Source organism: Pecten maximus, chromosome 13 (assembly GCF_902652985.1).
Source record: "Pecten maximus chromosome 13, xPecMax1.1, whole genome shotgun sequence".
Classification (NCBI taxonomy): Eukaryota; Metazoa; Mollusca; class Bivalvia; order Pectinida; family Pectinidae; genus Pecten; species Pecten maximus.
Window position 1 is genome coordinate 36,558,652 of NC_047027.1, and position 27,776 is coordinate 36,586,427.

Consider the following 27,776-nt stretch of genomic DNA (forward strand, 5'->3'; position numbering starts at 1 on the left):
GAATACTACACTTTCAAATGACACATAATAAAATTATATTCCTGATTCAAATGCAGTCTTATTATCATCAAAAATGATTCAAACTGATATAATTGTGTTATCCGTGCTGAAACCGGAGACTTGTCGATCTGATCAGAGACATATATATATGTCTCGGATCTGATATACAAGTCTCTGCTGAAACGCTTTTATTCATTAATTTATTTCACCAGCAGTTTTACATTATAACCACCAGCATTAAAACTATGCCGGTTATCTTTTATAAAGATACTTCTTGTTTACAAATGTTCCATAGAACGTCCATCATTGTAATGGTGACGGTAGCTGTAACACTGACCACAGTCACCATTAGTTACGCTACAACTCAATTAAAACAAGCATACTACCGCAACCTGCTAAAAATAGTAACAGTGACCTTGACCCAAAAACCCTGAAACTCCCACTTGTCTGAGATTAATAGAATATTTCACCCTGTGGGGGTGAGACAGGGGAATCTAAACCCGAGGGGAAGATTATTAAGTTGCCAAACACGAGGCTTGCCAAGTGTTCGGCAGCTTAATTATCTTTCCCGAGGGTTGAGATTCCCCTGTCTCACTTCCATGGGGGCGAATGATTATTTTTCTCTTACCCTGTTTTCCCTCTTATGTATCTAATAATATTGACGTTACATCAATGCAAGAAAATGTTGATGGGACGTGATTGAATTGTCGATGTGACGTCATTGTACTGTTGCCGTGACGTCATGGTATTGTTGACGTGACGTAATACAATCATTGAGAACGTGCAAAGAGCATGTGTAGCTTGTCGTTTTCCCAGGGTGAGATAAGAAAATCTCACCCCGGTAAAACTGGATATCCCTGTCCAGGGTAAGAGTAATTATGGTCCTTATTGTGTGAAGTTTTTCAGAAATCCCTCAAGGAATGAAGGCGCTCCAGGGCTGATAAATTTTGGTGTTACGTTATACATACGTACATGATGGACGTATACGTAGAGGAAACCTATATTTCCCTCAGTTTCGAGCATGTGGACTAATAACACAACAAGATTATCTCCTTCCACCAGACTATTATGTAACATCTGTTACACTCATCCAGTGATCTTTATGTACAAATCAAACTTGAAATACCCTACATTCACACAATTCTATGTCCATCACATATTTTCGCTTTTTTATCCAGAATAACATAATAAATATCTCTACAATTGTTGCCAGTTCCAAAACGATGTTCTGTTTTGTTCCAGGTTTTACGGTTGTTTTGTAGAGTATCACATAATTAGTCCACTCTCGTTTGTTTCTTTATTCTGTTACTTCCACTCCGTCCGCTGAGGTGGTTGTACCGAGATCAATGTTTTCTACTCCAATATCTGTCAAAAAATAATGGAGTTTAGGAATTAATAGCAGAACATGAAAAGAAACAAGACCTCTGCAAGCGGGAGCATGATACACCCATCACTGGAAAAGCTAATATACAATGTCGAAACACGAGATAAATGAAACATAATTTGTTAAACATAATTGCTTCTAGTTGTATTGTGCAAAATCTTAAAAGAAATTGAATGAAAAATAGAAAACATTTTCTACACAATGCCCATATTTGGCAATAAAAGGGCCATGACTCTGCTTAAAATAATCACAAAATTCTGTTAACATGAACTCGCTTGAGCTAGTGTGTAATAGAATATTTGTAGTAAGTTTCATAAAAATCTGTTGATAAATAAAGGCCAGATAGAGCTAACGTTGACGGAAAAAGATTGCTGTGTTTGTATATATGTGGATAGAACCTCTCAAATGAATCAATTTTGTTTGAGCACACTAAAGATATACATTATGTACGACCGAACATGATTCAAGGAAGAGTTTTTAGTCCTTAAAAAATAATTCACATGTTTCCTCTATATCAAGCCAGAAAAAAAAATAGGTAAATTTTATAGATGTGGAAATCTTTTTATATTTCAAACAGTTTTTACTAAGGTTACACTGACAGGGATTCCTGACTTTAATAGTCCTTTCTTGAAGTGGTTGGAAACCTTTATAGTTGACACAAAAATATGCGTTATAGATAGGGTTAGCAGAAACAGGCATTTTTTGGCTTTTATAAAATGAAAATATCATAAATTTATGACTTTTTCAAAATTTTATTTCCAGATCTGTCATGTGTATGGCAGCAGGTAAATGACATTGATTACAATTCTTGTACCAAATATTTACCAAAGGTAATTTGTGGATTGGCATAACACTACATGTACACCAGGGGTCATCAGATCAGCTCAAAAGAAAAAGTCTATTAAAAATAACATTTTTAGATTTTTTTGCTGGTAATCTTTATGTTAATTTTAACCATACAAAGCAAAGTCTGAAATTAAAAACGATGAAAATTCTGATGTCTGCTACTTAATAAAATAGTCCTGAGTATTTGGATTTTCAGAATAAACCCTAATTTGCTGTAGATCTTCCCAAATAAGGGGAGGTAACTCAAACATTTTCCACTAATTATGATGAAGATAAAATCAATGCTTTCTATCATGGTTTTTGCCTATTTTCTTAACCAAATACTAGTTCTTGGGTCCTGCAGTGGATGGAGACAACAGCAGAGAGGTGTATCAATCCAGTCCCCTCCCCTACATTGTATCCAGTCTACCCACCCCCTACATTATATTGTGTAAATGTTTGATGCATTGTACAAAATCAAATTTCTCAAAATCACTAATTCTCCAAATTCACCTCATTATGTCACTTTTACTGCCAAAATCACTCCTTCGCAATAAAGATCTTGTATCAATTTCTCAAAATCAAATGTATTTTAAGCAAAAATACAAAAAATAATGTAATGTAATCTGTAGAGACTGAGCTTAAACACAAAATCTTCAAAGTTCAGATTCCCAAAATAATTTCCAGTCTCTGGACCATGAATTCTGGAGAGTATTATGTAAGTGAAGGCTGTGTTGAGATATCTCCTATGTGACCTAACTTTACTATAATAATATACCAAGTTAAAAACTTTTTAAGTGCAATGATGATGCTGCCTGCACTGCTATCACCACTGGAAAAGTAAAACCATAGTATTGTTTACAACTCTGTCACAGGCAAAGATATTATTCACTATCCTCTATGAGTTTATGACTGGAGAAAATTTACCCTAAAACTTTGTTCATTTCTGGTCTTGGGGGAAAATTGTGTCTATTGAGGAAAATCCATCACTGCATGTGTAGAGAATAGTTGTAGAGAAATCTCTACCAGATGTGAGCTTACCTTGGTATGTTGGAACTGATAGTGTCGTCATATCTTCTCCTTCCTGTACTTTATACATTCCCTTCAGTCTTTCTAGTTCAGACAACATATCGGGGTCAGTGGCGGCCTCCTTACGGACATCACTGTAGGATGACAGTAAAACGACAAATACAGGGAATGATCAAAGATTGTCTAGGACTAGATTAAAATGTACCTCCTTACGGATATCCCTGTAGGATGACAGTAAAACGACAAATACAGGGAATGATCATAGTCTAGGACTAGATTAAAATGTACCTCCTTACGGATATCCCTGTAGGATGACAGTAAAACGACAAATACAGGGAATGATCAAAGATTGTCTAGGACTAGATTAAAATGTACCTCCTTACGGATATCCCTGTAGGATCACAGTAAAACGACAAATACAGGGAATGATCAAAGATTGTCTAGGACTAGATTAAAATGTACCTCCTTACGGATATCCCTGTAGGATCACAGTAAAACGACAAATACAGGGAATGATCAAAGATTGTCTAGGACTAGATTAAAATGTACCTCCTTACGGATATCCCTGTAGGATGACAGTAAAACGACAAATACAGGGAATGATCATAGTCTAGGACTAGATTAAAATGTACCTCCTTACGGATATCCCTGTAGGATGACAGTAAAACGACAAATACAGGGAATGATCAAAGATTGTCTAGGACTAGATTAAAATGTACCTCCTTACGGATATCCCTGTAGGATCACAGTAAAACGACAAATACAGGGAATGATCAAAGATTGTCTAGGACTAGATTAAAATGTACCTCCTTACGGATATCCCTGTAGGATGACAGTAAAACGACAAATACAGGGAATGATCATAGTCTAGGACTAGATTAAAATGTACCTCCTTACGGATATCCCTGTAGGATGACAGTAAAACGACAAATACAGGGAATGATCATAGATTTCTAGGACTAGATAAAAAGTTTAATATACACAACATCATCTCAATCATCTAGCTTTCATATTTAACAAATTTTAATGACAGAAAAAAGCTTGTGACCATAAGCTCATAAGCCTGGTTGTATGTGAACACTTTTTTGATAGAAAGGTGGCCATGGTTTTCACCATGGATTTTGTACCTTAGAAATTTTCAGGTTCTTTTTCTTCAAAATTAATGTGTTTAATGTATATATCTCGCCCAATGAATTCTAGGAAAGATCTGTCAGTTAAAGGTAAATCTCTGGTTTAATAAATGCCACACAGTTTGAAGATGTTTTACATTAAAGTAGTGTATTGGATTCACACCCAATACAAAACAAAAGAAAAGAAAATGTGTGGAAACTTTAATATGGACTGACTGATCAGTGTCTATGGTATGGGTAACCTTATATGGACTGACTGATCGGTGTCTATGGTATGGGAGACCTTATATGGACTAGCTGATCAGTGTCTATGGTATGGGTAACCTTATATGGACTGACTGATCAGTGTCTATGGTATGGGAGACCTTATAACGACTGACTGATCAGTGTCTATGGTATGGGTAACCTTATATGGACTGGCTGATCGGTGTCTATGGTATGGGTAACCTTATATGGACTGACTGATCGGTGTCTGGTATTGGTAACCTTATATGGACTGGCTGATCAGTGTCTATGGTATGGGTAACCTTATATGGACTGGCTGATCAAGGTCTATGGTACAGGTAACCTTATATGTACTGGCTGATCAGTGTCTATGGTATGGGTAACCTTATATGGACTGGCTGATCAGTGTGTATGGTATGGGTAACCTTATATGGACTGGCTGATCAGTGTCTATGGTATGGGTAACCTTATATGGACTGGCTGATCAGTGTCTATGGTATGGGTAACCTTATATGGACTGACTGATCAGTGTCTATGGTATGGGTAACCTTATATGGACTGGCTGATCGGTGTCTATGGTATGGGTAACCTTATATGGACTGACTGATCAGTGTCTATGGTATGGGTAACCTTATATGGACTGGCTGATCAGTGTCTATGGTATGGGTAACCTTATATGGACTGACTAATCAGTGTCTATGGTAACCTTATATGGACTGGTTGATCGTGTCTATGGTATGGGTAACCTTATATGGACTGACTGATCAGTGTCTATGGTAACCTTATATGGACTGGTTGATCGTGTCTATGGTATGGGTAACCTTATATGGACTGGTTGATCAGTGTCTATGGTAACCTTATATGGACTGACTGATCAGTGTCTATGGTATGGGTAACCTTATATGGACTGGACTGATCAGTGTCTATGGTATGGGTAACCTTATATGGACTGGCTGATCAGTGTCTATGGTAACCTTATATGGACTGGCTGATCAGTGTCTATGGTATGGGTAACCTTATATGGACTGGCTGATCAGTGTCTATGGTACGGGTAACCTTATATGGACTGACTGATCAGTGTCTATGGTATGGGTAACCTTATATGGACTTGCTGATCAGTGTCTATGGTATGGGTAACCTTATATGGACTGACTGATCAGTGTCTATGGTATGGGTAACCTTATATGGACTGACTGATCGGTGTCTATGGTATGGGTAACCTTATATGGACTTGCTGATCAGTGTCTATGGTAACCTTATATGGACTGGCTGATCAGTGTCTATGGTATGGGTAACCTTATATGGACTGACTGATCAGTGTCTATGGTATGGGTAACCTTATATGGACTGACTGATCAGTGTCTTTGGTAACCTTATATGGACTGACTGATCAGTGTCTATGGTACGGGTAACCTTATATGGACTGACTGATCAGTGTCTATGGTATGTGTAACCTTATATGGACTGACTGATCAGTGTCTATGGTATGGGTAACCTTATATGGACTGGCTGATCAGTGTCTATGGTAACCTTATATGGACTGGTTGATCGTGTCTATGGAATGGGTAACCTTATATGGACTGACTGATCAGTGTCTATGGAATGTGTAACCTTATATGGACTGACTGATCAGTGTCTATGGTATGTGTAACCTTATATGGACTGACTGATCAGTGTCTATGGTATGGGTAACCTTATATGGACTGACTGATCAGTGTCTATGGTACGGGTAACCTTATATGGACCGGCTGATCAGTGTCTATGGTATGGGTAACCTTATATGGACTGACTAATCAGTGTCTATGGTATGGGTAACCTTATATGGACCGGCTGATCAAGGTCTATGGTTTGGGTAACCTTATATGGACCGGCCGATCAGTGTCTATGGTATGGGTAACCTTATATGGACCGGCTGATCAGTGTCTATGGTATGGGTAACCTTATATGGACTGACTAATCAGTGTCTATGGTATGGGAGACCTTATATGGACTGACTAATCAGTGTCTATGGTATGGGTAACCTTATATGGACTGACTGATCGGTGTCTATGGTACGGGTAACCTTATATGGACTGGCTGATCGGTGTCTATGGTATTGGTAACCTTATATGGACTGGCTGATCAGTGTCTGGTACGGGTAACCTTATATGGACTGGCTGATCGGTGTCTATGGTACAGGTAACCTTATATGGACTGGCTGATCAGTGTCTATGGTACGGGTAACCTTATATGGACTGGCTGATCAGTGTCTATGGTATAGGTAACCTTATATGGACTGACTGATCAGTGTCTATGGTATGGGTAACCTTATATGGACTGGCTGATCGGTGTCTATGGTATGGGTAACCTTATATGGACTGGCTGATCAGTGTCTAGGGTAACCTTATATGGACTGACTGATCAGTGTCTATGGTATTGGTAACCTTATATGGACTGGCTGATCAGTGTCTATGATATGGGTAACCTTATATAGACTGGCTGATCAGTGTGTATGGGAAACCTTTAATTAATACCTACTTCTGTCTGTATTCTTTAATTTTATCCAGAAACAACTGCTGTATTGGATCAGCCTTCTGCAGTGCAATGGCAGATGCACCAAAGTTTCGGCGAACCTGGAGTTGGACAGTACGCCCTACTGCTGCTAATCTGGACGCCAACATGATGACTGTAATAAACAAAAGTTTCATTATTATTGTTTTTACTCTGAAGTAAACTAAGTTTGTAAAACTACAACTAAAATTTTTCATAAAACACCAGTTTTGTTTGTTACATGTGAATTATTTACCATTTTCATATTTGCAAGAGTTTACTAATCATAATCATTTAAAACAAAACATTATACTTGTAGTTGTACTGTATTGACAAGATGTTTAATGCTAATGGTTACATTTCAATTTTGACATCTGAAAGTCGAATTTGTGTCTTTTGAACTGTATTTAAAATCAGAGATTGATAAATGTCAGGTTTCAGTTTTTCCCCTGTCTATATATATACCGTATATATTTGTGGCAAAATATAAGCCAAATACTACATATTGCTTTTCAGTTTTATTTTTACCAATGAATCCATCAAAATTCCAAAAATCTTTAAATATTGATCGGTACTACAGTGTTATCCAAGTCAATTTGGAAAAAACAGCACAATATTCTCAGCAATTTAGTTCTATGAAAAAATTGTTTTGGGATTATTTGTGTAAAAGTTCAAGGAGTAGTAGTGTTAAGCTAGCCGGGACCGTGACCCTTGGCTTACTGGTCCGCCACTCTACTGACTGAGCTAAAGGAATATTCCCCCTAGCCCGAAACTAGATTGGTTTGTTTTTGTTTAACGTCCTATTAACAGCCAGGGTCATTTAAGGACGTGCCAGGTTTTGGAGGTGGAGGAAAGCCGGAGTACCCGGAGAAAAACCACCGGCCTACGGTCAGTACCTGGCAACTGCCCCACGTAGGTTTCGAACTCGCAACCCAGAGGTGGAGGGCTAGTGTTAAAGTGTCGGGACACATTAACCACTTGGCCACCGCGGCCCCCTCCCGAAACTAGAAGGCAACCATACAACTATATGTACACTATTTACAATTAAAACCTGGCGGCCTGCTACACTGCTCCCTCCTTCAAACGTGTTCGTCCCCGAACACACCAACCCAGGTTCTATCTCCAAGGAAGCCTCTTGCTTTCACTTCACTGTCTTGGAGTGGTCTGCAGCACCAATGTAAAATTTCAAGGAGTAGTAGCTATATAGTGTGCAGCCAGCCAGGATCAAACCAGTGACCCTTGGCTTACTGGTTCGCCGCTCTACCGACTGAGCTAAAGGGAAATTCCCCCTAGCCTGAAGCTATATGTACACTATTTACAATTAAAACCCTGCCTGCTACATTTGTATGAATTAGGAGAACAAGATTTACTATCAAGACTTGACAAGTGATATTATAGTGCCAGACTTTCAGTCTTTAAAAAAAATATTAGAAATTTGGTTCCTAAATTGGGAAATTTTTCGATCAGTTGGGAATGGGGTTAAATATTGCTCCGAATTGTAATAGGGTGAAAGGACAATGGGTACTTCTTTCTTATATGTGACGACCCCATCTCCCTAATATTACACAAATCTTTTGTGTTTTTATAACGATAGCATTTGAAATTACCATTTTTTTTCGAAAGGTCTAAACACCAAGAAATTCCTAAAAACATAAATTGTTCAAACGACGGTTGTTCATCATGTCATGATCAAACTGTTTGTGGTTATCAAATATTCCAAAATCCGAAATGTTGACACACTCATATTACAACCCGATAGATGAAACGCTGACCTTCACTGTTGATAAATGTACACGTTATGTTACGATTTCATTTTGACAAATTGTACCGAAATGACTTTTAACTGTAGGGTGTTAAGTGAATTGATAGTGGGCGAAATGACTTGAAGAGCCCTAATGTTTGGGTCGAAACGTCTGTTTTTCATCGTAGCCTGCAACATCCTTCGCCTTCGAACTTGTTGGAGTGGATTGATCATAAATATAAATAAAACCTCTTTGAAGTGAAGACTGACCCGTTGTTATATTGATTAAGAAAATAAGAATTTCATAAACACTGGCCGAACATTGGGTGATTCAGGCAAGCATCAAACTGCAGCGGACACCGGCACCATGCTATGACCGTGACATCCTGCGAAGCTTTGTAAACAAGTCGGATACGCTCATTTCGTCAAAAACGAATAATTCATGTTTCCGTTTGAATATGACAATAAAATATAGATGTATTATATATGATATCATAAGTTATTTAACATAAATCCTACCGTGTCTAGTTTGATACTGACCTCTGAGCCAATGATATCGCAGAATAACGAAAAGGACGAGAGTTGCCCATTTTTCACGAGAATTCAATCTAACAACAAAATCGCATAAAAGTGTTGTATTTTAATATCGGCACTTCATGAATATGCATTGATAAACATAAATAACGTTTATGCTTGAAAAAAACTTAAATATGTTTTATTTTAAAAAACATCGCACATTTTGTTTGGTGCGTTTCGTTTTATATTGCTATTCCGTAAACTACATACATCCTGCATTAATTATCAAATTCCAGTCACGTGACCTAAAGGAAGATCCTGCTTTGTCTGGCATTTCCGTTTCAAAGAAATTTCCGGTCAAAAAATTATTAATTAACCAAGTTTTCTAAGAACTTATCACACGACGAGCCATTGTGACGGTCTGGACACAAATATTTAGGTAAGTATTGAATATATTTAACGCTTTTAGGACCTAAAACTTGTCTTTTATTCCGGGCGCGCACTGGTCAACAACTCTCAAACCAAACAGGATGTAGAACGTGGTTTTGAAAAGCCGGAAGTTTTGATATATGTTTGCGCTGTAGCAGACACTCATTTCCTCTCTGGTGACAACTTTTGTCCAAACCTCCAGAAACGTTTTATATGTTGATACGACCTTCTTTTTTCAATTGGGCCACCATGGTTTCAAAAATTTCAAGATGTCGGCCATATTTAAACAAAACAGCGTGTTCAACTGGGCGTGTCGAATGAGGTACAAAATGTTTAGGCGCCGAAGTCTCGACCAAATCATGTTGGAGTTACCCCTAACAATTTCACGTGTGTTAAGTATTGAAAAAGAAAACAATGGAAACGGTTATTCTCTGTGAATTATTATTTTTGAAATGAACAACAAAAGGTCACTTAATTTAAAAAAAGATCGAAGTTAAAGCTCAAAAGTTTCGAATCTTGTTTTTATCAATCGATATAGGGATGTACGTGTGAAGGGGTTCTGAATAAAAAAAAACAAAAACAAAAGATATTCAATTAGACACAAAATTGTGGTTATGAATTGATAATTTTATCTTTAAAAATGTATAAATGTCTGTTTTTGTTTTCTGTTTTGATGTACTGAGTATCTCTTCAAAGATTTGACCTGCTTTGTTAGAATTACAAATACAACACGACAATGTCCTTTCTATGTATACGCTCCTTGCAAAAATCACATTAGCCAAGTAAAATAGTTACATGCATATGCATGCAGTATACGTATACACAAACAGATAGACAAGGAAATTATAACACGGCCTCAAGGCAAAATGATATGTAACGAATAGTTCAGCATAACAAATGAAACTTCCTTATAGTTACAAGGAAATTTCCTGTTCAATTCACTAAATAACAAATACGAACCTGGTCGTTGTGCTGGGTAATAATTAATTGATAGTAGGAATGTGTTTGATTTAACATATCAATTTCCGAGTTTAGTTAATTATAAGGTCAAATAAAACAATGCATTATTACTTGTTGATCAGTTTGGTTACACAGATTTTTGTCAGGAAATATAAACATGAAATGATTTAAATCACTCCTACGACTTAAATATAACACCAATCAGATGTTATTGGTAAAATTGGAATGTATAATTAGCAACCAAACATTCCTTGCCCTTGGCTTCAATTCAACAACTGCCCTGCAGGTAGGGCGTAAGAATTGTACCTGCTGCCCCCATTGCATGATCGTAAGAGGCGACTAAACTTGGGATCTTGTCTTTTCCCTTCTTTCCTAACAACTTTCTTCTTCCTAATGTCTCCCTTGGCAATGCCTCACTTTTGGCCTTTGGTTGAGCGTTCGCCCCTGTGGGGAAGGTTTTGGGTTCTGTCCCCTCGCCGGGACATACCAGAGTCTTTAAAAATGGTAGTTGCTACTCATGCTTAGCGCTCGGCATATTTGGAGTCCAACCACGGGACGACTGGTTTGCCCGTTGTCAGTATAATGTGACCGGATGGGGTGTGCTGCTGGGTGTCTTCGGCAGTATGCTTCAGTGAGAAAGCGCTTTAAATCGGCAAAAGTTCCGGCCTATCACAAGGAGACTTAACACGAACATACTGCAGCCTTCCAAAACACACATGTGCACTTACCACACGCATACATGTCGCAAGCACAGGAGGCCGTCCTTAAATGACCTTAGATGTTAATAGAACGTTAAACAAAATAAACCAAACCAAACATTTCAACAAATTTTATTACACAAATATGTTAAGAAACAACACAGTGTTAGACTTAGCCTCAAATCTTTAAGTCTGCAATATTTGTATGAAAAGAAATTCTGATGTTTTTTCCTGAAAAAAATATCACTTAGATTAATATATTGTATTTATCATGTATTGTTTGTATTCTTAGGTTGGTGTACCGATAGTCTCTATGGAGGGGGACAATAATACAATCACGGTCACCATGACGGAGGACGGATACATCTCCATGTGTAAGTGTGAAGGCAAAATCACTGGTGCACTGCCAAATATCTCTTTATCTTGATAACAAAAACAACAAAACAATCAGAGCTATTCATAACAGTAAGGGTAGTTGGAAACTTTTTTTTTTGAATTTCCTGTTGTAATACATGTACATTGTAACTGGTTTTCAATTTTAAATCTAGATCTCATAAAATGTCGTTTAGATAACTGTACAAAAAAGTTTGTTTCCTTGCAGCATGTACATGTGCCTGCATGTATTGGAAATATGTTTCTAAGATTTTCTTTCGGGGGGGGGGGGGGGGGAATAAAATACTTTTTAATCCTGAGGCAGCACTCTTGTTTACAACTGTAAAACATAACATAAATCATGAAATATTTCTGGATTGCAGATGTTTCCAAATTTATGCATTAAAGTCAACTTCTTTTAATACCTATGGACTTTGATAAATTGAAGCTTCAAATTTTTAGGCTAATTGTGCCCTTTATTGATCCAGCCATGAAACATCCAGAGGAAGAGGTGGAAGGGGAGCTTGGTGAGGATGAAGAGCCACCCATTAAACAGCTCAAACTAGAACTTGGTGAGACAGAGGCCATCGAAGAAGGAGCTGCTCAGGAAGTCCAGATAGAGGAAGTGCAGATCTCGCAGGAAGTAGAGCCTGACATCACAGAGGCACAGGAAGTCTCCTTAGCAGATGGGTAAGGACCAAAGAAAGAAAGGATCTCGGAGTGGAAGGCCAGGACAAGTTATGATATATAAAAGGAGAAATAGGCATACAGACTACAGAGTCACTTGATTTCAAGGATTTAGAAACTATGATCATTATAAACAATGACTGTACTTTAAAGTACTTTTAAAAAATCTTCGGGGTCAGGTAGGTGACCTCATTACCTTTTCACATTGGATGGGGAATTCAAACATCTATCGTCAAAATGAAAGGCTAGAGCGCATAATCACTTTAATTTAAATCACTACCTCTGCTAAACCTGGGACCCCTGGATTATTAGTCTTATGCTGAACCGATCGAGCTAAAGTAAAGAGAAGATCTCTCTAGCCAAGCGGTATATTGCGGCTATATAGCTAGCATTTACCAGGGTTACATATATGTATAACTTACATTTCACCACGCTTTGATTTGTTACTTGTGTTAAAATTTTACAATATACTCGTCATACAGAAGATTGGGACAATAACGTCATCTCCTTATGGTAAGACATAAATGCTAGTTCCAAAATGTAGTGATTTCATGAAATGAACTTCAGGCTATGATAACAGTGTGAGAGACATCGGACCGCCGGACCCGACAAGTAAAACTTCCATTAATTTGTTAACCAAATGACCTATATGAGGTCAGAAAGTTTCGTATACACTGTTAATAAGAATTATAGTATTGGCGCTTGATTATACCTATATGACTTCAAAATTTATCGACCTAGGGTGGTGTATGAAGAGGAGGTTGTCCAACAGACCAATCAACAACCGGCCCCACACTACCAGAACCTCATCATACAACATATGGACATCGCCGAGCCTCTGTCAACACTTAAATCCTTACTAGAAATGAGACTACAGTGTTCTCTGGCTGAACACCAGTTCTTCTTACAGGACACCATTCTGGCAAGTATTTACTACAGGGTGACTGAAGTGACATATGTGATGCTTTATGTCCTGATACAGGTTTGGGATGGGGCCTTTTTGTCTCATATTGGGAAGAAAATTGTTGAATTGGGAAAGATTTTTTTCAGGAGTAAACTGCAAATTTTGGGAATTTGGCTTTAAAATGAAATAATTCCAATTGGGAATGGGGCCCATTAACGGCCCTTAAAAACCCTCAGAAGAGCCCTGTGAATCAAGGAAACGTAGTGATAAAAAATCTATTTAACTGTTAATTGTCGGCACATTTTTAGAATTACTGTTTAACAGTTAAGTCTGTTAACATTTTAACATTTTTAGATGTACTCATTCGTTTTAGCTATTTTTTTGGTCAATCTCATAAAGTCAATAAAATTTCAATCCAAGAAGCTTTAGATATAGATTTAAAAAAAAATGATACTGATACTAAATTTCTGTTTGTAACGTTGACTTGTTTAGTTGGACACGTACAAGAGTTTAGTGGACCAGTGTGTCCAGGGAGAAGGCATGGTACAGATTAACCTGGAGGTGAAATCTCAGCCAGGTAAGGATTAAGTCTTTCTGTACTCTTGATGACGTCTGGAGATGTCACAGAAAAGTGGTCCCTAGATCCCTCATGATGTCTTCATTAGATAAAACTGATGATCGATCAAGAAATTTGATTCCCATCGTTACAATGGGCCTGGGGACATGTTTTAGATTATATACCAATCAAACCAAATGCTGTAATTCAAACTTTAGAAAAATGTCTTTGTAATACAGTTATATGACAAACAGAATCTAGCATTCTTTTCCATTTCTCAAATACTTATTTCAAAGATTTCATGTATTCTATGTTTTTAATAATTTTTAAAATATTAAAGAAAGGTTTATATGACGGCTCATCCTGCATCTAATTTAAAGTGTTTGTCTGGACCAGTCATTACCACTTTCAAATAGATCTGTAGAATGCTGTTTGTATGTTTGTTTTCCTTGTGTTAGCAGGCGTTAAACCAAAGATCAATATCGTTGATATCTTGAAGCCAGCCGACGAGGTGGAACCACAGGTCGAGCAAGGTAAATATAGATCATAAATAAAATGGATTGTTTTTAGCTGACCTGGTCCAAAGGACCAAGGTGAGCTTATGCCATACCGTTGTGTCCGTCGTCTGTCGTCCGTCCGTCCGTCAACAATTGACTTCTTCTTCATAACCAATGATCAGAATTTGACCAAATTTTGTCAGAAGCATCCCTATGGGATGTGGACTCAAAATTCAAAATTGTACAAATGGTGGGGCTGACCCCCCAGGGGTCTGAGGGGCGGGGCCAAAAGGGGTAAATTTGGCTCTATTAATATAAACGACTTCTTCTCTGAAACCATGCAAAGGATATCGCTCCTATTTGCCTGGTAGCATCACTATGGCATGAGGATTCAAAATTGTACAAATGGTCGGGCTGACCCCCTGGGGGCCTGACGGGCGGGGCCAAAATGGGTCAATATACCTATATTGATATTAACGACTTCTCTGAAACCAAGCAATGGATCTTGCTCATATTTGCCTGGTAGCATCACTATTGGGTGGGGATTCAAAATTGTACAAATGGTGATGCTGACCCCACGGGGGCCTGAGGGGCGGGGCCAAGAGGGGTCAATTTGGCTAAATTGATATGAACAACTTCTCTTCTGAAACCAAGCCATAGACATTGCTCATATTTGACTGGTAGCATTCCCTTGGGGTCAGGATTCAAAATTGTACAAATAATGGGGCCGACCTCCCTTGGGGCTGAGAGGCGGGGCCAAAAGGGGTCATTTTGGCAGATTTGACATAAACAACTTTTTCTCTGAAACTAAGCAATGGATATCTCTAATATTTGACTGGTAGCATTCCCTTGGGTTAAGGATTCAAAATTGAACAAATGACGGGGCTGACCCCCTTGGGGCTGAGGGGCGGGGCCAAAAGGGGTCAATTTGGTTAAATTGATATAAACAACTTCTCTGAAACTAATCAATGGATATCACTCACATTTGTATGGTAGCATGGTCATGGGGTGGGGATTCAAAATTGTACAAATTTTAGGGTTGACCCCACCAGGGGGCTGAGGGGTGGGGCCAAAAGGGGTCAATTTGGCTAAATTGATATGAACAACTTCTTCTCTGAAACAGCTCATATTTGACAGGTAGCATTCTTTTGGGTAAGGATTCAAAATTTTATAAAGGAAGGAACTGACCCCCCGGGTGCAGAGGGCGGGGTCAAAAGGGGTCAATGGGTTTAAACAACTTCTTTTCTGAAACTAAGCAATGGATATCACTCACATTTGTGTGGTAGCATCCCTAAGGGGTTGCGCCAAAAGTAATTTTTTGGCATAAAAACCTCGCTTACCCATATAAAATGCCTATGATATATTGACATAGCAATACCAGTGACAAATATACTTAATCATCATTCTTGTTTCATATATCATAAAATCCAGGTGAGCGATACAGGCCCTCTGGGCCTCTTGTTTCTGTCTTGCATCAAAATTGACTGTCTGCCTGTTGGTATTAATTTCAGGTGATTAAATTTAATATTTGCAATCATTTATAATATTTCAATGTTTCCATATATATGTATTTTAGACTATTTAATGCCATTCTTCTGATCATACATTTTCATTAAACACAATTTTTAGTTGTCACTTGCTTTGATGCTGAATTGAATAGTAAATCCCCATTCTCCATAGTCTTTTGTATCTGCATGGACTTGGTAATTACATGTACAGTCGAACCTGTCTATAAAGGACACCTAAGGGACAAGACAAAAGTGTCCTTTATAGAGAGGTGTCCTTTATATAGAGGTTCAACGAGTTATGTCCCTTATAAACGAAGAAAAAAACCAAAGTCTGTTTACAGTACACTATATGTCTCCTTATTATATTTAAACACTGAAACAAATGAATAATTGACAAATAATTAAAGATAAATGCTTAATTAATTAATTTTCAATCATTCATCTGACACAAAAATTGAAGTTGATATTTTTAATAATTTATATTAAGCCTATAGTTTCAAAACAAATCTTCACAATATCATACTATACTGAATATCTATTCAGACAAATACTCAACATAGTCAAAAAAGTAAAGGTAATTCTTATCATAGTAAAACAATTTTCATTAATCCTCAATATTTTGGAAAATAAATATGTTTGAAATATCTTTTCTATTACAACATTAACTCTTTATAAATGAAAGTGCATTTTCCTCTGATAATTATAATCCCTAAGCATTTATTTTGAGACATATTTTCTGAAATCCATGTAGGGATTAAATTTAATAAATACCGTTTTCTGGTTCAGTCAATTAGTATAGTGTATACAAAGACACTCGGAACTCTTCAGCTGTTCTTAATATGTTACGTAGTCGTATTCCGAGGAGTTCCGAGTGTGAGAAAATGGCGGCTGATAACCATGTGCTTGCCCTGTCAGATTTGCATACGGTTGATTTTGTAAGTAAAACAATTATGACAGACATAACTATTGCTTTGTCCCTCTTTTGTTGGTCTTGATAATGATTTAATTACCCCCTGACCATTCTTGTTGTCTAGACTATGGTTGAATGGCTAAGCTTAGCTGTCACCGGTGGGGTTGAGTAAACAAACACCTCTGCCGATGGCGATCGGTCACTCTCTTGTAATTTTACTGCCCATTGTTACAGCAACTTACAGGTAACAGGACAATTAGTGACTGATGAAGTGGCTTCCTAAGTTAGCATTGCTGCCAGGGGAGTTGAGTAATTAAGGCCTTGCTTGTTATTTAGAAACGTTTTACACACACATATCAACACGGTTATGGTTTCACGTGTCCGTTATACGGAATTTTTAACAACTTTGCGGACAAAAATAAGTGTCCGCTGTCCGCATTAGCAAGGTGTCCGCTATATACATGATATTTATATAGTGATTTTCATTGGGGATTCCTGGAAGTGTCCGTTATGGACAGGTGTCCGCTATATAAGGGTGTCCGCTATTACAAGTTTGACTGTAGTTTCTCCCTTGACCAGCGATTGAATTGATCTCATTTTATCCTTAACTTCAAAAGTAAAAGTGTATGATATTAAAGTCACTTTGTCAGTGCACGTGTCGGTCTGTGATGACAAGATATCTCATTAACCCTTGGACAGACTTAGATCATGTTCACACCATGCATGAAACTACACGTACCTGATAAGGTTTTGGTTGTCATCATTTAGGTCAAAGACTGCGCTTTCAAAATAAACAGCTGATATAAATGATGTCTTATGAACCCCTGGACAGATTAACCTTACTGACAGGGAGGATAGTCAGCACATCCCCAATTTACTTTTATGTATTGTGGATAATTTTTCATTTTCACTCTTACTACAGCTGCACCAACGCCGCCTCCTGTAGTCCAACAGAAAACCGTTTCACCGGCTAAAGTCGTTATACCTCTGCCTGAAGAATCGGAAAACGTCACACGTTGGATTGTAGACCAGCATTTTAGAAGAGAACAAGAACGACTGAAAATTCCCTTTGGTAGGTGATCAATGTTATGTCACATTGCTAGAGAGGCTACAGTATCCTTGTACAGTCAGTGGTCAAAGTATGTCTGCCTGCTGGATGATGATATGTCCACGCAAAACCTCATGTTTACTTCCACTGGTAACCAGAATAGTACTATTTTCCTCGCAAGAGGCCTAATTATTAGGCATTCTTGAGTGAATTTGGTCTCTTGTGAGCAATTAGACCTTTTGTGAGTAAATTATAACTAGTTTGAGGAAATTATAACTGTTTTGAGGAAATTAGGCATAGACCGTGATGAAATTAGGCATGTCTGTTTTAACGTACCCGTATGATCATGTCACGCACCAACGCCCTCGCAGCGAATTCTCTTTCGATATAAAAGCTGTGTTTTCCTTTGAGTATACTACAATTATAAAGTCGTCAAAGTGGTGTTGAGATACAGCTCCTATATTGAGATTTACTTCCCAGTAGATGAACTAAAGCCAATAAAATAAATGTTGATCCTCTATATATATATTGCAATATCTTGAAACCTTTAGCAAAGAAATAATGGAGTAATTTTATAATGCATATTTCTGTTCTAAGATATTTGCATAATATTACCGTTTTTCAGTGATATTATTTTAAATTGAGGTATTTAAATTGTAAATTTGTTGTAATGAAACTTTATAGAATACTACTTTAAACAATTCTCTTGAGTAAAGTTTGATTTGTTATGTAAAACCTGACATTTTTTTGCCGTTATATGCAGACCCTGTCCAGTGGAGTGAGGTTCATGTGAGACACTGGATTGAGTGGGCGATGAAGGAGTTTCAGTTAGACGGGGTGAATGCAGACATGTTCGGTATCAATGGAAAACAGCTGTGTGAACTTTCTCACCCGGAATTCATCAAACTTATTCCTAACGACAAGGGTGATGTCTTTTGGACCCATCTCGAACTCCTCCGGAAGTGCAAGTTTGTTGGTATGTGAGGATTGGGTGAAGACTATATCTTTGTGCTCGACGATAAGAAAATTGAAACAGCTCATATTTAATATATTAGATTTTTGGATCAATAGATAAGGGCTGCTCCAGGAAAACACAAAAGGGAGGGGAAAGGCACTTTGAAATTAGGGAATCCCCCGTAGAAGTGATTTAAAATTTTAATGACCCTCCCACATTTCCACTTTAATGTGAACCTTACCCTCGTATAGAAGTAATTTTAATGTAAATAATGGTACAAACACATCACATACACCCAACAACAGAATCAATTTATTTCAAACACTACCGACCCTAGTTGTGTTTTTAATTTGAACCCACCCCACCATATGGAATTTATTAAAATCCTTCCCCCACTGCCCCTTATATGTTTTCCATGAACAGTCCTAACCAATCGCTTCAACAGTATTTATGATATATATGGTTCAATTACAAAGCAGTGAGATCAGTTTTGGATCTTGCTGAAACAAAGAACTTTTTAATGATGCCCTGTGACTGGGAATCATTATCAGCAAGCCACCTACTAACATGTTCATTCAAATATAATCAAAAGATCACTTCTCTTTTGAAACTTAAAGTTCTTTGTATTTTGTATTAGGAACCATTAGCCATGAGCTGTTGAGTGAACTTTTAATTTCCAAATAGACTGAAATAGTACCACTCTGCAATATGGTACTTGTAACCGTTCGCTCTAAGACGTCTTTCCGTTTTCGTAGCATGTTCGCTCTAAAATGTCTTTCCGCTTTCGTTCTTGTAACTGTTCGCTCTAAAATGTCTTTCCGCTTTCGTACTTGTAACTGTTCGCTCTAAAATGTCTTTCCGTTTTCGTTCTTGTAACTGTTCGCTCTAAAATGTCTTTCTGTTTTCGTACTTGTAACTGTTCGCTCTAAAATGTCTTTCTGTTTTTCGTAGCTGTGATGCAGCAGCCCACTCCACACGCCATCACAACTATCACAGTGTCAACGTCGGGCGGACAGGATGGTGAGTTACCTCCCTTTCAGGATATGACATCAATTTTGAATCCCTGTCACAGATATGATTCTGACAAATGATTCAATGATGGATTGTAATGTCTGGATGAACATTTTTTTTTTTTAGGTCACCTGAGACGAAGTCTGAGGGGCCTGAGGGGCGGGGCCAAAAAGGTTAAAATTAAAAAAATCTTCTTCTCTACTCTTAGATATGGTAGAATCAAATACTCTTCATAGATGGAAGGATCTTAAGGTGCTTTACCAAAATTGTGAATTTCATGACCCTGGGGTCTCACGTTTGCCCCTGGGGAGGGGGTAAACTTTACTATAGTTTATATAGGGAAATCACATTTTTGACTATTATTTGTTGGATTTGTATTGGAATTCATTCTAACTTGTATCAAATTATCAGCATGGGATGACAGTTTGATGGTATGTACATGTTGGCCCTAGTTGACCCCCAGGGACTGGTGGGCGGGGCCAAAAAGGTTAAAATTTACAAAAATTTCAAAAATCTTCTTCTCTACTCTTAGATATGGTAGAATCAAATACTCTTCATAGATGGAAGGATCTTAAGGTGCTTTACCAAAATTGTGAATTTCATGACCCTGGGGTCTCACGTTTGCCCCTGGGGAGGGGGTAAACTTTACTATAGTTTATATAGGGAAATCACATTTTTGACTATTATTTGTTGGATTTGTATTGGAATTCATTCTAACTTGTATCAAATTATCAGCATGGGATGACAGTTTGATGGTATGTACATGTTGGCCCTAGTTGACCCCCAGGGACTGGTGGGCGGGGCCAAAAAGGTTAAAATTTACAAAAATTTCAAAAATCTTCTTCTCTACTCTTAGATATGGTAGAATCAAATACTCTTCATAGATGGAAGGATCTTAAGGTGCTTTACCAAAATTGTGAATTTCATGACCCTGGGGTCTCACGTTTGCCCCTGGGGAGGGGGTAAACTTTACTATAGTTTATATAGGGAAATCACATTTTTGACTATTATTTGTTGGATTTGTATTGGAATTCATTCTAACTTGTATCGAATTATCAGCATGGGATGACACTTTGATGGTATGTACAGGTTGGCCCTAGTTGACCCCCAGGGGCTGATGGGCGGGGCCAAAAAGGGTCAAATTGACTAAAATTTCAAAAATCTTCTTCTCTACTCTCAGATACGGTAGAATCAAATACTCTACATAGATGGAAGGATCTTAAGGTGCTTTACCATAATTGTGAATTTCATGACCCTAGGGTCTCATGTTTGCCCCTGGGGAGGGGGTAAACTTTACTATAGTTTATATAGGGAAATCACATTTTTGACTATTATTTGTTGAATTTTTATTGGAATTCATTCTAACTTCGTTAACATTATCAGCTTGGGATGACAGTTTGATGGTATGTACATGTTGGCCCTGACTGACCCCCAGGGGCTGATGGGCGGGGCCAAAAAGGGTCAAATTAACAGAAATTTTAAAAATCTTCTTCTTACAGCCCAAATAAGGTAGAATTAAATACTCTTCACAGATCGAAGGGTCTTAAGGTGCTTTACCATAATTGTGAATTTCCTAGCCCTGGGGTCTTGCGTTTGCCCCATGGGAGGGGATAAACTTTACTATAGTTATAGGGAAATCACATTTTTGACTATCATTTGTTTTATTTGTTTTGAAATTCATTCTTTCATTCAAATTTACTGAAATATTTCAAAAATCAGGTGACCGTTAAGGCCCATGGGCCTCTTGTTTTTTGAAAAACTATAAAATAAAAATGCCTTCAGCACATGTGGAAGTGAAAGTCTGGAATTTCTTTTAATGTAATTATTTTGTCAATATTAAGTAACAACCAAGTATTTAGCCTCATCTGACCTGATATTGTGTGTTCACAGGTAGGGTACGGACGATAAAACACCATCGACCTCGATCTCCTCGCATCACCGGGGATGAAAGACTGTCTTCGCCAGGTAACAGAACAGGTGAATATTTGCTTTTACACTAATGTTCCCAAGGTTTCCAAAACATATTAACTGATTTTTCATTTGATTTGTTTCTCCTTTGTATGGAGCAACTATTAAATTATTTTTTTCCTGCCTATGTATTTTGATCAAAATTTAGGTCCAATTCCTAATTGTGTGTGAATATGTTGTATATTTTCCCAATAAAGTCATTGAAATTCTCATTTTTCTGCCAATTTCCCAGGAAAAACCGGAATGTAAAGCCTTACTCGAAGACATTTATTCCCCTCATTATGATTCAAATGGTTTAGCTAATCCTCTGTTACAGGATGATGAGCTGTTATGATCACATTAATTTCTGGTATTAATCAGTAAAGAATTTTCATATTTAATTTCACGGCTTTTTGGGGCTGATAATGGGCCCCATTCTGTATTGAAATTATTTCCTACTTAGGCCAAATTCCCAACATTAGCAGTTTACTCCTGAAAAACTCTTTCCCAATTCACCAATTTTCTTCCCAAATTGAGGCAAAAGGCCCCATCCCAAACCTGGGAGAAAAAACCCTGAATTTACAGGTTGATTATGATCATTAACTATAATCCAAGAACCTGTTGAGCACTATCATTGTAAATTTCTTAAATTGATTAATCTGTTGTTACTCCAGGAAATAACGGTCAGATACAACTATGGCAGTTCCTCCTCGAGCTCCTCACGGACAAGGACTGTCGCGAGGTGATCCAGTGGCTGGGAGACGATGGAGAGTTTAAACTTAATAACCCTGAAATGGTGGCGCAGATGTGGGGACAACGTAAAAACAAGCCTACAATGAACTACGAGAAACTGAGTCGTGCCCTCCGATACTACTACGACGGAGATATGATAGCTAAGGTTGGTATACCTTCTCCAAAACGTTACTGTTATTGTGATTTCTGGGGATGGGTTATGTCATTTTTAAATGAAAACAATTTTTGCGGTAAAGCCTATTGAACCTGCAAAGATTGACTTTTGACTTCAAAATCAATGAGACACAACAATCTATATCGCTTCTATATATATGTTCTATATCCCATTATGTATTAATTGATGACCCTGGCTGTTAATAGGACGTTAAACAAAACAAACCAAACATTAATTGATAGTAAAACTGTTTTATAAGGATTTGAATGATAATTCCTCTGGTGGATTTCACGAAATTTCGTCTCTTTAGTATGTTATAGAAACTTTATGTGTTAACTTTTTCTTGAGTTGTTTAACTTGTGTTTTGTAACTGACCTTTTATTTACTTAAAAATGCACCAGCAAAGTATGGTTTGTGTTTTGATGAGAATTAACTCCCCTTTTTTGTACAGTTATCCGTTGCAGCAAAGGGGAATTTTCCTTTTCAAATTGTTAGGAATAATGCAGATATATTAATGTTGTCTTTCATTTGTAGGTGCATGGGAAGAGATTTGTGTACAAGTTTGTGTGTGACCTGAAGATGTTGCTTGGTTACTCAGCCGCAGACTTAAACAGACTTGTCACTGTGTGTGCAGAGAAAAAACTGCAGCGAGTGCGCGAATCACTACGACCAGGCGTATCAGAACGTCTGGGTGCGACAAAACTGATAACAATGACACAAACGACTGTTCAAACGATGGAATAGCACCCGCCGTCATCTCATCTGTATTATAGACTGTTTCCTATTGTTCATTGTTTATAGTCTGTTTCATATTTCTGACCAGTGAATGCCTGTTATGTATGTGTCCGTATTCCTTTTTGACCATATATGCCTGTTATGGTCTGTTTCACATTTGACCACAAGATGCCTAATTTTGGTCCATATGAATCATGTATGCCTGTTATGGTTTGTTTCATATTGTTCTGCAATGTATGTATGTATGTAACATGTCTTCAGCATTATTAAGTCATTAGACAGCCTGCAGATTCATTCTTGAGATGATAGATATACTGTACTGTATAAATGAAGAGAAAAAATGTCTGCCTGAGGTACGAATCCCAGATGATAAAGATGTCAGACGCTTATACTAGAATTACAATAATTTCATTTAGATTTTAATTCCTGCTTTGGAAATATTTAACATGTAATCATCCTTTTATGCAGTTAATTCACATATTTTTGGGGTATATGTCATTATTGTGTAAATATACAGAGCTTTTTCTTTGGCTGCCCCAGTTAAATATTGATCTTGACCAATGATATAGACAATGGGGGATGTCATGGCGTAACTAAAGGGCTTTCCTTATTAGACTTTGCCCTCAACATTTTGAATTAAACCCTGTCAAAAAGTTTTCAGAGTAAATTGTTAAAAAGTATCTTTAATTTGTTTTCATTTGATATGGGGGTCTCAAACTTTTTTGATTTTTGCCCACAAAGGCTTGAAATACTAGAAAACTACAAAAACTCTTTTCTTAAAATCTCCTGCGAAATGAGAACTCATTTACAGGTAAGATCTTATATATATTTCTGAAAGATGATAAATGATAACGTAGTTACGTTTGATTTCATCGTCACAAATATTTCCTTGTTCTTGTTTTAAAGGAGGAGGAACACGCTTCTTGCTTATAACAATAGCTCCAAGTTTGTTTTAGATTTTTCCATTTTTAGAACTAAAAATTGTCTCAAGTTTAGAATTTGGAGTTTGTATTATGATTTGTATGCTGCATTGTCTGAGTGGGGGTATAGTCTGTTTCATGATTTGTATGCCACAGTGTATGAGTGCGGGTATAGTCTGTTTCATGTTATCGACCATACCATGTTTGTTATTGAGTCTGTTACTTTTTATACGCATGTTAGTGAGAGTGTTTTTGAAGCTGTGAATTTGATATTTTAAGAAAATTGACCATGATATTTAATGCGTGCGTTCTTGACTAGGGAATACAGTACATGACGTCGTGTAATTTCGATACGGGGTCGTGTAGCTAGTATTGGTTAATGTAGTCATGTGATCTTAATAATTAGATATATTAAATGATCTTTATTTCTACAGTAAATTTCACCCCTCATACTATACTTAGGTCACATCACTGATGAAAGGTCATGTGACCAGTGCTCATTAAATCCTGTTGTTGAACATTACAAAATTAAAACTAAATTTGAAAAGAACCACTGTATTTATTAATGTGATTAAAAAAAATATCCAATGTTAATTGAACAAAGCTAAACAAGTTTGATAAACTCTTTATTTCCCAAGTAAATTAAAAGTAAGGAAATATGAATAATGTACTATATAGCAAGCTGATGTACAATGTTTCTGAATGTGAAATATATAGACCTATTCATGTGCAGTTTTCTTAGTGAAATGAATATTGTAATTTTACTCTTTTACTGCAACATAAAACAGTTTATTGAAATCATATTCAAGATGAAAGTTTCAAACTTTTGAATTTTAGATTTTCTCAAAGACATATTTTTAAAGAAATATTATACTAGAAACATATTACAACAAGCAGTAACATTGGTAATTCACTATTTAATACTGAATGAAACTTGATGTGAGCTTTAACATTTTGTCTCTAATCTCGGACTAAGGGAGGTAATTTGTATCGCCGTACAGCGTGTGTTGCTGACTGATGCCATATCAATATGTAATTGTTTAGTTTATAATGAGTAGTACCACAACACACAGCTTTGTAATGTAAGGTTTCTACGCCCAATATCATTGATCAACTCAGATTTTCCAAATCAAAGAACTTTGATCCGATAGCTTCTGAGTTTCACGGAACAAAGATATGTCCATCCCTGATTGTACCACCTAAAAGATGAAACATGTCGACTTGTTCAAAATCCTTTTCTCTCGTTAAAAATTATCGAGGTATTATGCTTCTTTCTGACAAGTAACTGGTTTTTGTCAGTGTATTTTGTTGTATTTATTGATAAAGTGTAAAATTATAGGTAACTCAAATTTTACTTTTAATGTTAATTAGCTTCAACTAAGTCCTTATTTCACCTTGGTACCTAGCTACTATAGTTCATTACCTTAAGAACAAAAATGGATTAATCCTCATAAAAATAAGTTTCCTCTTTAATTTTCCATAAAATAGCTGACAAGTTCCCATTTTACACTAATCTTTATTTACATCTTCATTTTTACCTCCCATTTGATAGGGGAATTGAATGTATCTCGTTGTGAATATTCATTTCTAACAGAGAGTAGGATTTGTTTTATGAATATACAGCAGTAATAATGATTAGTAAGTATGAAATAGTTTTTATCAAAATTAGTAGATATTCAGAAACCAATGTAAAATTTCTTGATTTCATTCTTGTTCTACAGAATACTGAACTGGAATTTTTTTTTTTAATTTTTTTTTTTTTTTTCTCATATCTCATGCCTTGTAGACCTAAGTCTATATACTCTTGTTTTGACATTTCATCTTTTGTGGGAAAATACACACGTCACAAGTGTCTTACATTTCTGTGGCCTCTCTAGTACCTAACAATCATCTGACTGTGTAGAGAACAGGTACAGAATTTACAGAGATACTTATGGTCATTTGTACAGTGGAACTTTTAGTCTGACTGAGAAATGTTTCTGTTGGGGAGGGGAGTTGGTTATCTGTTGAAAATAATAGACTCATGGTTATCGTTATACAATCCAGACAGATTGATACTAAGGGAAGTAACTGTGGTAGAATGCAAGCTTAATGATGGTCAGTCTTAAGCTTAAAATGTACATTTTATTCATTTTACAACAATTGAGGAACAAGCTAAAAGATTTCTGCTGTAGATAGATTGATCAACGATTGAGTAAAGAGAGATTAGACCAGATTGAGTTCCATTTCTGTTTTAAATCCCGTTATGATAATCTTAATTTTGGTTTTACACTAAGGTAACTGATCTGAATGGTTAGTAGTGTTAGACGTTGTTCCCATAGGGTATGTGGACAGGGGTTTTTATGTAGGACTTGACAATACGAGTCAGTGTTTGACATTGTTATACTGTATATATGTAATCAAATATCAACGAACAACTAGTAGTGAAGTTTCTATGATATATATTTTCGAAAGACAAGGTTCCACTGTACAGTAGCCAGATAATGCTAGTATGTCCAGCTTGATCTATAGAATTACAGTGTAAATACCAGGAAGTTATTTAATAGCATTCCTCTTGTGGAGGAAGTATTTGTAAATTTGTATAAAAACACAACACTACAGATTTATACCAAATATGAACTCAAGGGTTCAAAATAAAAATACAAAACAAAATTATATGTGTTTTTTGATGTTTTGACAACTGCAGACCTTTTCCACTAAATACCCTTAATATGTTAGCGATCGAAATTAATGTTGTTCTTGTTGCATCTGAACGAACTACAGAATTTATCCTGGGTTATGGTGTCGGGAGGCCATGGTGATTATATTTTAGAATGTGGCTCCTCCAAGACTGGAGTGACGGGGCCCCAATAGGGGAAATTGAGGTAAATCTTCTTAAATCGCTACTAGTCCTGAACTAAATGAATTTTGATGGAATTCGGTCTGGAGAACTATTTGGCATTGATGTATGTCGTATAAATGAAGGATGTGACACATTTTGGGCTGAAGAAAGGGGGCTTATAGGTGAAATATAGGGGGAAAACACCTTTAAATTAGAGTATTTTGTCATATATTTACTAAAAAAATCCTGGCGAACGATGAAGGCTCTCTGAACCTTTTGTTCTACATTAGGTCACACATATCCTTGAAACCAAACTCATAAAGATGAATTTTATTTATGATTGTAATATTCTGAAGGTACTGAGGATTTCCACATACAACCAATTCTGATCTATACGAGTTTCCTCCCTTGGTCCCACTCTATCGGATGACATCTGCAAGCCAGCTGTCTGAGTATTGTCGGTTACATCTATGTTTCATTTGTCAGGTCGGTGTCAACATATGAAATGATTGAGTAGCATTCTACCACAGAC

General features: G+C 36.9%; 2 protein-coding genes across 4 annotated transcripts; one reads left to right on the top strand and one right to left on the bottom strand.

The window, feature by feature from the left end:
• Positions 1-1,045: 1,045 nt before the first annotated feature.
• On the bottom strand, positions 1,046-9,475 carry LOC117340279 (ATP synthase-coupling factor 6, mitochondrial-like). Its single transcript, XM_033902043.1, has 4 exons — positions 9,404-9,475; positions 7,111-7,258; positions 3,251-3,372; positions 1,046-1,365 (listed from the first exon to the last, which is right to left on the bottom strand). The coding sequence occupies exons 2-4, from the start codon at positions 7,251-7,253 to the stop codon at positions 1,298-1,300; spliced, it is 333 nt and encodes a 110-aa protein (XP_033757934.1). The 5' UTR covers positions 7,254-7,258; positions 9,404-9,475; the 3' UTR covers positions 1,046-1,297.
• Positions 9,476-9,669: 194 nt separating this feature from the next.
• On the top strand, positions 9,670-27,078 carry LOC117340280 (GA-binding protein alpha chain-like). Of its 3 annotated transcripts, none has more exons than XM_033902044.1 (12): positions 9,670-9,818; positions 11,759-11,840; positions 12,327-12,528; positions 13,267-13,447; positions 13,922-14,006; positions 14,444-14,518; positions 17,823-17,972; positions 18,712-18,924; positions 19,855-19,923; positions 21,805-21,891; positions 22,536-22,759; positions 23,303-27,078. In XM_033902044.1, the coding sequence occupies exons 2-12, from the start codon at positions 11,780-11,782 to the stop codon at positions 23,510-23,512; spliced, it is 1,557 nt and encodes a 518-aa protein (XP_033757935.1). In that variant the 5' UTR covers positions 9,670-9,818; positions 11,759-11,779; the 3' UTR covers positions 23,513-27,078. The 3 variants fall into 3 exon arrangements, with proteins under 3 accessions (XP_033757935.1, XP_033757937.1, XP_033757936.1); XM_033902046.1 differs by having other exon boundaries at positions 14,447-14,518; XM_033902045.1 differs by lacking the exon at positions 9,670-9,818 and adding an exon at positions 9,927-10,130.
• Positions 27,079-27,776: the final 698 nt, after the last annotated feature.